The sequence below is a fragment of the Puma concolor genome, chromosome A2 (assembly GCF_028749965.1).
Source record: "Puma concolor isolate L17-30 chromosome A2, mPumCon1.1.hap2, whole genome shotgun sequence".
NCBI lineage: Eukaryota > Metazoa > Chordata > Mammalia > Carnivora > Felidae > Puma > Puma concolor.
The window spans coordinates 130,564,658-130,578,344 of NC_141668.1; the positions used below are offsets into that span (position 1 = coordinate 130,564,658).

A 13,687-nucleotide genomic window follows, 5' to 3' on the forward strand; every position below is an offset into this window, starting at 1 on the left:
ATAAGTAGAATCAAAATATTTGTCTTTCTGTGGCTAGCTTATTTCGCCTAGCGTAACTGTTTTCAGTGACCGTTTTCTCTAACTTCTGGAAATGGAGAATCAGTAATACTTGTCATAAAAAAAATGATTGTAAAAATGAGTTACACTGAAAACAGCCCGCTAATAGATGCCAGCTGGGTTGTACTATCTTTTGGACACTCTGACTTCACATCTCCCTTTTAGATTAGCATATATTAGCAAGGTCAAAAACACATATCGGCCCCAAACTGAGATTCCTTCCTACTTGTTTATATCTGAGACCTCTGACTTTTTTTTTTTTTTTTTTTTTGCAGTCTAGAGGATAGTCAGACATTGCAGAGAGCAAAACGCTCCTTGTGATGGGATTCAGTGTTAATTCAAAGCCTGTCTTTGTACTACTTAAAAATAGTTCAGGTGCTGTTGAGAATCACCACTGTAGCACATCCAGAAAGGAAGGAAGAAATGGGCAGGAACACGCGAATAGGCTCACGGGAGAAACAGTTGTTGTTGTGGGAGTATGCGGTGTGTCTGCAGGATTGAGTGCACTGAAAGAAAAGAGTGGCTCTACCATGCTTTTCCTTCACCTGGGCAGATTCTCATTGATTGTCAATTATGTGTCAGCAGGTGGTAACAAAAGGCAGTTTAATTCCCCATGAAAATCAGGACTTGCCCTGACTCTGTGCCTTTACTGCCAGTACCTGGTGGTTGCAAACGCTCATTAATCCCTTTGTGTAATCCCCTTGAGATCACCAACCTTAAAACGAATCTCCAGTCCACCCACCACCTCTTCAGCTGGGGTCAGATGGAACATCAGATGGGGTCTGGCAACAGTTATAGACAATAAACTGTGAGTATCTTAGTAGCAAATCCAGGATAAATTCCTAGGGATCCATTTTTGCCCTTCTTTGGAATCTACCCAATGCCTTACCAAGAAAGAATGAAATGTTGCTCAAGGGGAAGGGGGAGAAAAATCCCTGTTGTCCTGGAAAGTTTTTATGTATTTCTGCTTTGTTTTTTATGTACTAGAATATTTTCTTCCATTCTTTTTTTAATTAAAACAGAATCCCCCCATTGGGGGGGTATATGGTTATTTTGAACAAGAAAGATGTTGTGATAAAGTTTTTGGATTCACATCAAGGCAATCTGACCTTACCTATAAGTTCATTCTAGAGTTTCTCTGTGTTTAGGGAGGGAATGAATATAAGCTAAGAACCGTTTCTAGGTGCTGTTCATCCTGTATGATTACTGCTTTCACTCACACTGTGGACCAGCCCTACCCCCACCTTAAGGGACTCAGGAAGCATTCTCTCTCCTTGGTCTGAATCCTCGCCTCAAATGCCTTAGGCACAACCAAATGTCGGTAAGGAAGCCTGGTGTTCTAGGTGAGGCTTTTGTTGTTCTGTCCTCACTACCTCTCTAAGACACATCTATCCTGGGTGTGTTACCTTTTGTTGCTTTTATTTGTTGTTTTCCTATGGTGGCAGGTTTACCAATCTGCTAACAGAATGCCAGGTGTCTTTACACCCCGTCATGTTCTCTTGTAGTCCTATCTAGTGATAACTGTTTGCTTGGGGAGACCAGGAACTTGTGTTGGTCATTTCAGATAGAACACCATATGTCAAATTTGTAAAATCTTGTTAACATTGTGTTTTCTTCGCTTGAGAATTACCCTCTAGTAGGGGAAAATGGGATGCCAATTACAGCAGCCTCCTGCTGTGAATAAACTGGTGTTATATTCCCAGACATCAGGCTGTGCAAGGAGAAAGCCCCCAATTGCCTTTTGCTTTCTTGCATGATAGACAAAGCTTTAGAGTAAAGCGTAATTAGCTTGACTGACAATCAGGAAAATACAGTCTTCAGTATCTGTTTTTATTTTAAAGTCTTCTTGTTCCGGACACCCATTCCAAAAGCCATTTTACCATTCATTCCTCGATGCAAAATTCAATCAATTCGGAGCACCAGAATTTGTTTAAAATGTTCAGTGCGTATTTCAAAAGAAAGATAAATGAATCCATGTAGTGACCAAGGAAACTTCTAGTGTATCAGACTGTTGCTATTAAAGAAGAAACCATAAATCCCGGTGGCAGGAGAGCTAGTAAATTTTTTTTAAGCTGACTCCTTTGGGGGGAATTTGGATCCTACGCTAAGTTCTTAATTTTATTGGGACAGAGATACTGCAAAAAGAAAATCGTTTCTCTGGCACTAAACACAAATAATATACAACAATAATTGTGACTTCCCAGTAGCCGTTTTCTGACCCTCCCACTAGGGTTTGCTTCATCATGGTGAAGTATGGCAGTGTGGTTTTGTTCATCAACTCTGGTCCCTTCAGAGGTTTTCCATAGAAAATTAGAAAGGGATGTTTTGTTTGGTTTAATTAGGGTTTTGTTTGCCAAGTCCACTTCTCAGATTCTGCCACCTAGAAGCACACGAGCCGATGGGTGTTCAGATCCTGTCCTCTTCCACCATTCCTAAGAAAGTCGCTTTGTTTTTGATAGGGGATGCTGGACCTGAGGGGAAGAAAGAGAAACACGTAGAAAAGGAAGAGAGCCTGACATTCAGAATGCAAAAATGAATAAACCCAAAAGAAAATACCCTTTATTATTTATGAATTAGTTATCGAGGGCTTTGTATGTGCCAGGTGCCAGGCTACCTCTGTGGGTAAAACAGCCTATATTACACCACCTTTGCCTGTGAGCACTTCCTTTCTAGTCCAGGAAAGAGAGGCGGATACTCTGTTCTTTTGTAATTAAGATTTATTACAAGATTCATGACAATTCCTTGACCTGGGGACAACTTAGCAACTGCACCTTTGGATGAGGGGGGTCTCTGAAAACCTAGCAGAGCAGAATCTGGGTTTCAGATAAAAAAAAAAAAAAAAAAAGAGAGACCCCCCCCTCCCCACTTTCTACGTTATAAATCAGTTTATAATAAACATATATATATTCATTTATATATGCATTCAGTAAATATATATATTATTTATTCAATAAATATATATTCATTTATATAGACATTCAATGTATATATGTATAATATAATATATATTGAATGTAATAAGTAGTAGCATACGAATTATCCAGTGATGTCTCATGCTGTTCGTTGGGGATCCTAGAGCCAAAAATCTCTTGACTCTGAGTAACCAGACAGCTCCCAAATACTGTTGCACGTGATAATCTCAGCTGTCTGCTTCTTGATTTTGCCAGATCTTTCCTTCCTAAGTCTGATGGAGCAAGGATGGGCCCTCCTTGAGGTCACAATGCAGTGAGCCCGCCCGAGAGCAACAATTCTGCCACTGCTCCCCCAGTAAGACGACCAGTTCTTTTTGAAGCTTTCCTTTTCTCCTCGCTTGAGTGCACATCTCTTGCAAGACCGAGACTTCAGCTTCTCCTCTCCCTGTGCCATTTCCTTCACGCCAGTGCTGGTCCCAACAGTGAGCAGTCACACAACAAGCAGAGCGGCCGTAGGCAGTGGTCTCCTTGGGTGGCCCAAACCAAGACAGTCCAGGTGTGAATCCTGACTTGGAGCCTAATACTGAGTCCCTCTCAGCCTCTTGTTCTTGTGTGTAGAAGCGTGGCAAGTAAAGCCGACAGCAAAAGGGTGTTGTAGAAACTAAACACAGTAATGGGTGCAAAGTGCTTTGCAGGGTACCTCTTATATGGTGGTGGCCACTGAATAAATGGTTGCAGCCACTGCTGTTGTTAATTGAGAGACTGGGACGGCCCCCTGATGGCACACTCAGAAGGATCTGGAGGCCAAGTAGAGACTTGCTTTTTTCTTGACATGTCATTATACCCAATCTAAAATGCTTTAGAGACTTTTTGTGACATTATACAATAGGGTGAAAGCCTCTAGACCTTAAATGGAATCAAGTTCCTTTTTAAAGGTTCACAAGCTATGCAACGCTTCCGTGATGAAATTATGATTCTACACCTCTCGAGCAAAATTACCGTTCAGATTGTTTGAGCTGATTACGCTGGTGTTCGAACTGCAGACTTCCACAATCAGAAATGTGAGCGCAAAGAACAGCATCGCTGCGAATTAGTCGTCTCTTTGACACCTTGCTTTTCATATAACTGAAAGAACTCACATCACAATTTACACTCAAGCAAAAATGATATACGGTGTCTATGCATAACATGAAAGATGAACTCTGATTTTTTTTCCTCATTAATGAATATTGAGCAAATAAATAGAGCATTTCAGGATCCTGGAATATATGGGATTCAGTGTATTTATTTTCTTCATTACTCTAGCCACAATATCACCCAGGAGTATCTCAGAGATGACAGCCAGGCAATTAGAGACAAGTCTGTCCAGGCCGTGGTGCTGCGAGAGTGAATCATGGCCCTTTCTCTGGCCGCCCCCTGGCCGAACCCCTGTCCTTAGGGAACCTCAAACTCTGGATGACTTGGCAGTTGCTCTGACATGTACTTTCTCACAAGTGTGTGACATGTCTGTGATATAACATCGACTGGCCAAAGAACCATCCAGATGACTTAATATTATCTCTAGGTCTTTCTGAAAAAGCAAACCAGTAATCTGTTGGAAACATTTTGCATTTTTTCCCAGATTGTCACCAGAACTTAAACTGTGTTTGGGGGTGTGAATGCAGAGACAGTGTCTCTAAACAGATGAATGAAGCAGATTACCTGTTTTTGACACAAACACATTTGTGCTTATTAATTAGTGCTTCATGCATTCATGAGGTGAGTTTCACTAACACAGTCTTTCTGGTGTTTATTCAGTTAAGTGGGGGAAGTGTCCAAAGAATTCCTTTAAAGATTTCTGGATTCTCCAAATTTGTACTACCTATCCTAAATTTCTACAGCTTGCTCAACTATATGTAGAATTGGCTCAGGATGGCTGTGAAATGCTAAAAATAAAAACATGTGCACATAGCATAGGCCTGACAAATGGTTAGCTCTAGTCAAACCTGGCTATTTTCACTGATATAATTGTTGGGTTTGGATTCCAACCATTTCCTAACATCAGATAAGACCCTCCCCGCACCCCCCCCCCCCCCCCCCGTCTTCCATACTGGCCTCTCTTGACTGACTCATTCTGAGATCACTTGACACATATTATAATGAGTTATAGTAATAAATACAGTATGAATCCCTATATTCATATGTAATCCATAGACAAGCTATGGTAAATGCATTTCTTGGATGAAAATAAACATTGTCATTTTCTTGCCTCATTCTTGATCAACTACGAAAACTCAATAAGAGTATGTTCATCACTTTCAATGTTAAAGTTTTCATTTAGAAAATATGGTATCATCAATAGAGAAAATGACTTTCTTGCCAGAAACATGCTCTCTGAAGAGAATTTTTAAGTTTCTGAATTCATAGAAAACCTGTGGTTTTCAGTGGATTGTTAAGACGGATCAGGATTCCAGACCTCAGACTGTCGGTCCCATTTATTTTGGTCTTAATGACTCTGACACATGAGGAGCTAGTTGGCTTGTTGATTGGGTCTGTAATGACCTTTGCCATCATGCTGGAAAAGAAAGCTCACTCCTGTGGAGGACACAACCCGTGATGCAGGTACTAGAGATCACTGAAGAGAATGTTAGCCTAGATCATTATTTTTCCAATCATTATTCTCTCACCAGTTGATTTTTTTTTTCCAGGGGGTTTCTTTTGCTCATTTTCTTTTGCTGTTAATTCTCAAACCAGCAAGCTTTAGTTGCATAAAACAACAACAACAAAATCCCCACAATGTATGTTTGAGAATTCTAAGAGTAGTGGATTCTACCATCTCCCTTTTTTTCACAGACTTCTGGATGTGATTCGTGACCACCGCATACTAACCTTAGGCAAGTTGCTGACCTGCTCTGACCTCCAGGTTCCCCAGTCTGTGAACTAGCAAGAAAAGGGAGTGCTTATTTAAATCATAAAGCTACTTGGAGGATTAAGTGAAACCATGTAGCTAAGGCTTCTCACACTGGACTAGTATATATGATAGGTATTCAGTAAATCCTGCTTTGCCCTTAAACCTTCAAATATGCACAACATTGGAGGAAAACTAAATGGAAAGAAGGATCCACACGCATCTGCTCTGAGACGTACTAGTCATTCACAGGGAGTACCTGTCCCAGTAAGATGAACTCATTTGGATTTTTTTCAAAGCAGTGGAAGAAAGCACCATTGAGAGGCCACCAATCCCTGAAAGAGAGATGCCATCTGATGGTGGTATCAGATGTGGAAGCAGTCAGCTAACAGCCCTAACCGTGGGCACCATAGTAGATTCCATCCTCTAGGACCACCTCATTTTTCTGATCACGTTCATCAAGAAAGCACACCCAGCCCAAAGTAAACTGCAGCCAGTTGACCAGGGTCACATTTGGAGGGTCCACTGTGTTCAGAGTCTTTCATGGGTGAATAAAGATAAAAAGCAAGGGGGGGGGAAAGGCAAGGGTGGATCACATCTTTCCCTGTTGATAACCAGGCTCCAGGTCTCTGCACCAGAGTGCCTGTCCAGTTTCCATGGCCGGTCTGCTGCTGCCTCTTCCATTCCACTTTCCTGGGGTAGTAGGCTCGCAGGATGGTGGGAAACACTGCCCATAGGACAGAGGCCTCATGCAGAAGAGGTTGGTGGAAGTGCTGGGGACACCTGGGTACAGTACAGCAGTCCCCATCATCCTCTGACCTGGTTCTCACTTGAGGCAGACAAACCTGTACTGGGGCCTTTCTTCACCAACACCATTTCCCTATTCCTGGGTCTTGGTAATTCTCTGAATATGAGCTAAAGCTGAAATTCATTGCTCTCTCCTTCCACAGGAGACTTTTTCAAAATAAACATTTTGTTTGAGTGTGTCAGGTAGTGTGTCCTTTAAATTTCAATGTATAAGTTCCATGATTTGCTTTTTTAATTTCCCCACATTAATGATGGGGAGACCATCCTGGCAAAATCAACAGAAGAAATCCATAGCACAGAATCAAGTCTTCCATTATGTTATCTCTGTGGCTAAATTGTACATCTTGCTGGGTGGCAGGGGGTGGGATGGGGGAGCGGTCATAGCTGTATTTAAAGCCATTGACCCACCCTATCAAATAAAGGATAAATGGGTGCCCTATTTCTTCCATTTATCCCTGAAAGTGTTGTTTTGGTTGAACCTGTCTCTTTACTGGTTATTGGTCATTATTCTTCCAGAAAAAAAAGGTCAACAACATCTGTTTCAAATTCAAAAATATGACCATTACTTAAGAGCCTTCGCCGTACTTAAGGCAGATAGGTCTTTACAAATACGATTATCTTTATTTTTTTACCGTCACAATATTATGCTATTTTGTGTGGAACCTTTCTTCAACTGTAAATGTAAGCCTTGAATGCATCTTAAAAGAATCAAGTTGGTCTGTTCTCTCAGTACTTTGTCAGGATGTGCACAGCTACAATGAAAGCCATTCTGATATAACGGTTGAACAAGTAAATATTTGCCAACTCTAGGACAGTCTCATCATCTGACCTTAATGAATTCACCAATGGAGAAGGTGTCGTTTGTTTTTCACCATGATACGAAGAGGCACACATGCACACATGTCCACATGTGCACAAACACTTCCTTCTTCCTCTTCGATACCCAAGAAGGTGACATTTATGTAAATGTAAATTGTACAGACAGTATGTTGAATTTCTGCCCTAACACCATTCCAAGAAAGCGAAGACCCATCTTCTGATAATTTAGCTTTAAATGTATTTCTCCCTACGACCGTTGCCACTATTAAGAAGCTCAGAAGAAATGGTTATTATTTATGCAGGGTTTGTGCTCCCTCTGCTGGTTCTGTAATTAAGTAATAAGTCTAATTCCCCTAACTATGCTGATGTCATCAATTATTTTTGTGCATGGACATGGAATTACCCAAATCAGCAGGTTCTGTTCAAACATCATCAGGAAAATTAGCAGGGGGTCAGAGGAGGACAGTTGGCCTGGCAAAAACAAGTGAAGAAAATGTACATTTCGACTTGTATCGATTTGTGTTTGAAAAGCCCAAATGCAGTGTTATGGTTTTGTTTGCTCAGTGCTAGAGAAAAGCGACTCATCATTGTTAAATGTGGGATATTATATCCCATCCTCTCAGAGGATTTTGGAAACAAAGCATTCTCATCCTTGGAACAAGATTTATTTTAGTATGTTTTACAGGTGAGAAAAAAAAGCTCAGAAATCATATATGCCTTGCTAGTGAGAGCCTTTTTGGGCTAAAAAAGTAGATTTGTATACGTGACTTGTACCGGCCAGAGTCTTGATTTCCTTCAAGGAATTTCCTTGAATTCCTTGATCTGAATTGTCTTTCTTTACGAGTGTGGGGACCACAGTATACCTCTTTCGTAATGTTAACATATTGTCACAAAGTCATTAAAAACTCAAGCTCTAGGGGCACCTGGGTGGCTCAGTGGGTAAAGCATCCGGCTTTGGCTCAGGTCATAATCTTACAGTTTGTGAGTTTGAGCCCTGAGTTGGGCTCTCTACTGTCTGCACAGAGCCTGCTTTGGATCCTCTGTTCCCCCCCACCTTTCTCTCTGCCCACCCCTGCTCACATCATGTTCTCTCTCCCAGAAATAGATTTAAAAAAACCGCAAAAAACAGAAACAAAAAAACAAATAACAACAACAACTCAGGCTCTAGGTTTGGATCAAGTGAGGTTACATTCTGGCTCCAACAATTATTGTGTGATTCTGAGTAGGTTACCTAACCTTCTCGACCTCACCTTTCTTGTCTGCAAACTGGAAAGAATATGCTAGGCAAGAGTTTTTACCTTGTGGAGGTATCATAAGGATTAAATAATGCATGCATGGTGCCGACTGATGCTTACAGCATATCTGTGATGATGATCTCAGTATCGTCTTTGGTCATTACTCAGCGTGATTCTTGCTTCACAGTGAAAAGAGCTTCTTTTCCCAATTAGAAAAACTTAAACTTTTTATGAAAATTGGGAAGGGAACTCCAAAATGGTAAGGGTTCAGTTGTACACTACTAATCAAACCTTGAAATAAGAGATGCAGAATTGGATGGAACTCTAGAAGAAATCAGCCAGTGCACCAAGAGAGTGTAGAAATTCAAGACCAATATCCTAGGGATGAGAAGTCAATCATACCAAAGTATCAATAGAAAAAAAATGTTTATAATAATAATAATGAAGAGACTTCACATCAGCTGATATCCCAGTACACAGAGATGAGATGTGAGTAAACATCCTCTGGATGTTATATATTTACTTACTCCTGCATTGTTTTATCCACCTTTTGAGTTACATGTAAAATACTGCTGCACTGTTTGTGCTTGTTCTAGAACCTCCTGTTTCTCAGCACCATGTTCTAGTCATCTCTCCATGGCAGTAACATGTAGATCTTCATCATGGTCATGGTCAATATTTTTCTTGGCCCACTTGGTCCTTAGCATTTATAGATACTACTCCACCCAGCTTAATGATTGTGTTCTTAGATAATACAGATTAATTCCAATAACAACCTGGGCAAACAGAAGTGGTAAATCTGGAGTGAGGATACATATCCTTCTCAAAGGGAGACATCAGCAACTCTTAGACTGTTCACATCAGCCCGTTTTCTATTCTGTCAAGGGAGAGTTTGTTTGGAGGCACATTGATGTCGCAATGCATCGCCTTGCTCAGGTGAGCGTGGGGGGGGGGGGGTGGTCATTGCTAATGGGCTTTGGGGGTGGGGCAGAGAAAGAGGCAGCTAGAGACTAAGAGTCACCGCCTCTGCCTGCTCTGAGTTGCTCTGAGCTCTCGAATTCTCTGGTTCTTGTAGATTTACGTATGTACTGGTAATTTCAGGCGTATCTAAAACACACCTGCCTGTGGTACAAAGCCCAGGCTTACCGTCCTGCCCAAGGGGCGGTGTCATCTCTATTTATTTTCAAGCTGGTTTAAAAATAGAGAACGTTGTGCTAGAATAGCTTGCTGTGATCCGATTATTTAATGATAATTTGTACCTGTACTTTTCACAGGCCCAGGCTACCCTCTGTCATCAAAATATTTGGAATTTATTCTTCAAACAGTGTAGGCCACTTGGGTTGTTGATTTAAAACATACTAGAGGTTTTATAATAGTTATTTATATTGGCCAACACTGACCACTCTGCAAATGACCTGTTGATGTTGGATGCAGATGAGAGGCACAGAATACAATGCAGGAGATGGAAAGAGATCAAAAAGAATGAGTGTGTTAGCTGAGCAACAATGCTTCATGGGTTAGCAGGGAGATCAATTGTCTGTGCAGGTGAGGTTGCCAGAATTGCGTTATTTGGCCCATTCGTGGGCATTAGGTGTTCTCGTCAGGAGATTTAGGAGTTTCTCAAACCATGTGTTTCATTATGGTATCAACATTGTTGACTTTATAAAATCATCATAGGCTGTATAAAATTATGCATAATTTATATATATGTAGTTTGTGTGTGTGTGTGTGTGTGTGTATAGTTCAGGCAAGAAGAAGACAAATTCACATGTATTAAAATGATTGTGCATTTTTAAACAAAAGCTTGCCAGTCATTGTGAAGTTAAGTGTTTCTGTGAAATAAGTCCATTCCTGTGGACTGTTGAAGAATTAACAGTAAATCCATTCATAGGCCTGCCCGCTGGGAAAGGATGTAGTGTACTTTGTCCCAACTGTTTTCTCTCCTCACTGTACTCCTTTGCTGTCATTTATTCAATCTCGGAGTGTCCATTTGTTTGCTGCCCATTTCCGATGTCATTTCTCAGCGTACAGATGTCAGATACTCGACAAGAGAACATGCATGTTTGACAGCTGCCCAATAAATTATGCAGAAGAACAAGTTAAGGACAACTGCCATGGACTTAAAAACAAAACAACAAAAAAAAACACCCCAGATATGTAGCTGGTTAAAAAGAATTTCCCTTGCAGAGCTTGCTTTGGTGCCGACCAGTTGTTACTTCATGAATAACTTATAAAATTATTCAACCATATCCTCTTAGTGAAGCGTTAGCTTGGTTTGCCCGGGGGTGGGGGGGGTGGCCTTGCAGTAACTCAAAACTTGGAACCAAGTAAAATAGGGTGCCCAGAAAGAGAGCTGAAGGGAAAAAAACGCATGCGATTTGGAATTCCCAGTATTAAATCAATGCATGAATCATGATACCGTGGAGGCGGCAGTGAGGGCATCCAAGAAGCCTGGCCCAGCCCGAACTGACTTGGCCTCCTATTTTGTTCCCTGTAAGAGCATGCAGTTCCCAGCACACAGCTCTGTCTTCGGCACAGTGAGACGGAAGCAGATGTAAACAGAGTTGCACAAGGTGTATATTCCCACATCAGTTTTAGAGAATTCTCTGTGGCAGATATTTTGTGGTGTCTTGGCAGAAGATGACAAATGATTATCCCCGTGTTGGAGGCAGAGAAATGAAATGTGTTTGTGGCCCAGTCTAACCCCCCCCCGCCTCCCCCCACTTCTGCCTGAGACCCTGCTACTAACCCACCATACTGACTCTGTCTTTTAATCATGTGCTCTGCCCCCGCCCAAAGAGTGCATATTTCTGGAATGATGTGGAGATTAAGGATTCATTCTGTAGCTACAAGGCCATTTGTCCTCTTCACATGGGAATCAGGCTCACTGCCATGGCCTCAGCTGCATCTGTGTTCTAACCATTGGGCAAACTGGCCCATTAAAAAAACAAACAAACAAACAAACAAACACACAAAAACCCGGCAGCTTGTTTCTTAGGTACACTAGCCAAGATCCAATTGTGTTTGGCTCTCAGAACTTTCTCTCTGGGTTCACTGTTCATGCCCGCAGTGGATTCCTTTTACTTATGAGAACCGATTTCCCATTAAACAAGAGCGGAGTTATCTTTACATCTCTTTACAGGGCTGTGCGTGTGTGATGAGAAGCTGGAGCGTCCCTGCGATTCAGTAGAGGCAGAGCCGATGACCTAATGTAATAGTAAATGATTACGGCATAAGTGAGAGTTACCTGGCGTCAGCAAGCTGGTAGTTGTCTTAAGGGGAAGTGCTGTTTGAACACAAGTGGGCAGATGAGCCAGGGAAGGAGATACATGGACCTCATCCAGTCACGTTTAGACAGGGGGTTGGCAGCTCAGCCCCTCTTTGAAACCAGTTTAACTTTGGTCTTTCTCTCCCATCTATTTACGCTCTTTAGTGACCTTATTTGGCTCATTTTTGCACCATGACCAAAGTGACAGACTTTAGTCTCTGTTGGATTAATCAGTGTGTTCTTTGATCCATGGCATATGTTCCCCCTAGACATTTAAAGTCAACGTATTCAGTATTTGTGGTCTGGAGGTTCAAAGTTGTTAACCAGGCTGATAGACTGGTTTGGGTATTTGCATCCAAAAGACTCTTCCTCCTTCTCTGTGTCTCTGTTTCTCTCTCTCTCTCTCTCTCTCTCTCTCACACACACACACACACACACACACGTCCACTCCCAACAACACAAATATTGACTACACCAATCATTCATTAGCAGTAAAAATTTGAGAGCAATTATTTTTTTACTGCGCTTGCCCTGAAAGACACCATTAATTACTTTATTGCCTGTGGATTTGAGCCAGTTTCGGTGTCCCCAAGTCTGCTCTCCTCCCGAAGGAGTATTTGCAGCTCCTAGGAACACAGCACAGGATGTCATCTGGCAAGCAGTGCACTGACATTGTGTGTTGACTTCTGAAGTGAGACGTCAAGACTCTCCTTGCCTTGGTACTGGATTCCTCCCCATGTGGAGTTCACAGGTCAGGCTTGGCAGTGACGGTAGGTTTCCCCGATGGCCTAGACCCACCAAGTAGTGGTGGGTGTTTGTGAATTTGGCATTGTGTCAGCTTTTTTTTTTTAAGTGTGAGAACTTTTCCAAGTCATCTTAGAAATAATTGTCAGAGGGAACGATATTTTTGACCATTAACTTTGATGGTCTCATCCAAAGGAGCTAAAGATCCAAGGTTCCTAATGGGTGGCCATCAGCTGGTCTTTGCTCCAGAGGTTTTTAGCTCTGATGTTTCATAGGTGGCTCTGACCCAGACAACATAATCTTAATGCTGTTGGGTGGTTTTCATCCTTGTCCTTGTCTGCTTAGTAAAAGTCCATAAATGCCTTCTGGAATTTAAACTTGTGCCCTGCACCAGCTCAGCCATGAGTTTCTTCTCAATCATTTGTAATGTATATATTTATTTATTAGGAGTGGGCTATTCCTTTATTAAAAATATATTGATTGTACGAGTGGTATGGCCTTTCTCCCCACCAAATGGAAATGAACTGAGACTTATTAATGTATCTGATTACATGGTTGGGCCTCAGTATCTGTTGGCTGAATTCATCAACTTGAGTCTAGCTGTTCCACACCACTTACTTTCAGTACGCTTGTGAATTATGATCCCAAGATGGAGCATTCATTAGCAGTGTCACCCATTTTCAAATCTAAGTTGAAATAGCATAGTGGTAAGTTTAACAAGAGCTTGAGAGTAAGTTCTATAGGATGAAGAGGAATTACAGTGGAGAAAGTGTATGGGCTGCAAGGCGTCTCGATCCAGGATAGGGTACTGTGGGATGGACTTATGCCATGAGAGACAAGGCGCAAATTATAATTTGGGAAACCCTTTTTTTTAAAAGTTTGTTTATTTTTGAGAGAGAGAGAGAGAGAGAGAGAGAGCGAGCAAGCAGGGGAGGGGCAGAGATAGATGGAGACACAG

The 13,687-nt window shown here is 41.7% G+C and overlaps 1 protein-coding gene across 3 annotated transcripts in view; it reads left to right on the plus strand.

Moving 5' to 3' along the window:
- Positions 1-13,687, plus strand: part of PDZRN3 (PDZ domain containing ring finger 3) — a 242,153-nt gene that overhangs the window by 162,253 nt on the left and 66,213 nt on the right. The window contains exon 1 of one of the 3 annotated variants that reach the window (XM_086697584.1): positions 7,320-9,653. The exons of 1 other annotated variant lie outside the window; for it this stretch is intronic. In XM_086697584.1, coding sequence (XP_086553710.1) covers positions 9,636-9,653 — 18 coding nt within the window. In that variant the 5' untranslated portion in view covers positions 7,320-9,635. Of the gene's footprint in view, positions 1-7,319; positions 9,654-11,534; positions 12,737-13,687 lie in introns of those variants that run through there. One more of the 3 variants, XM_086697586.1, reaches the window with a different exon arrangement.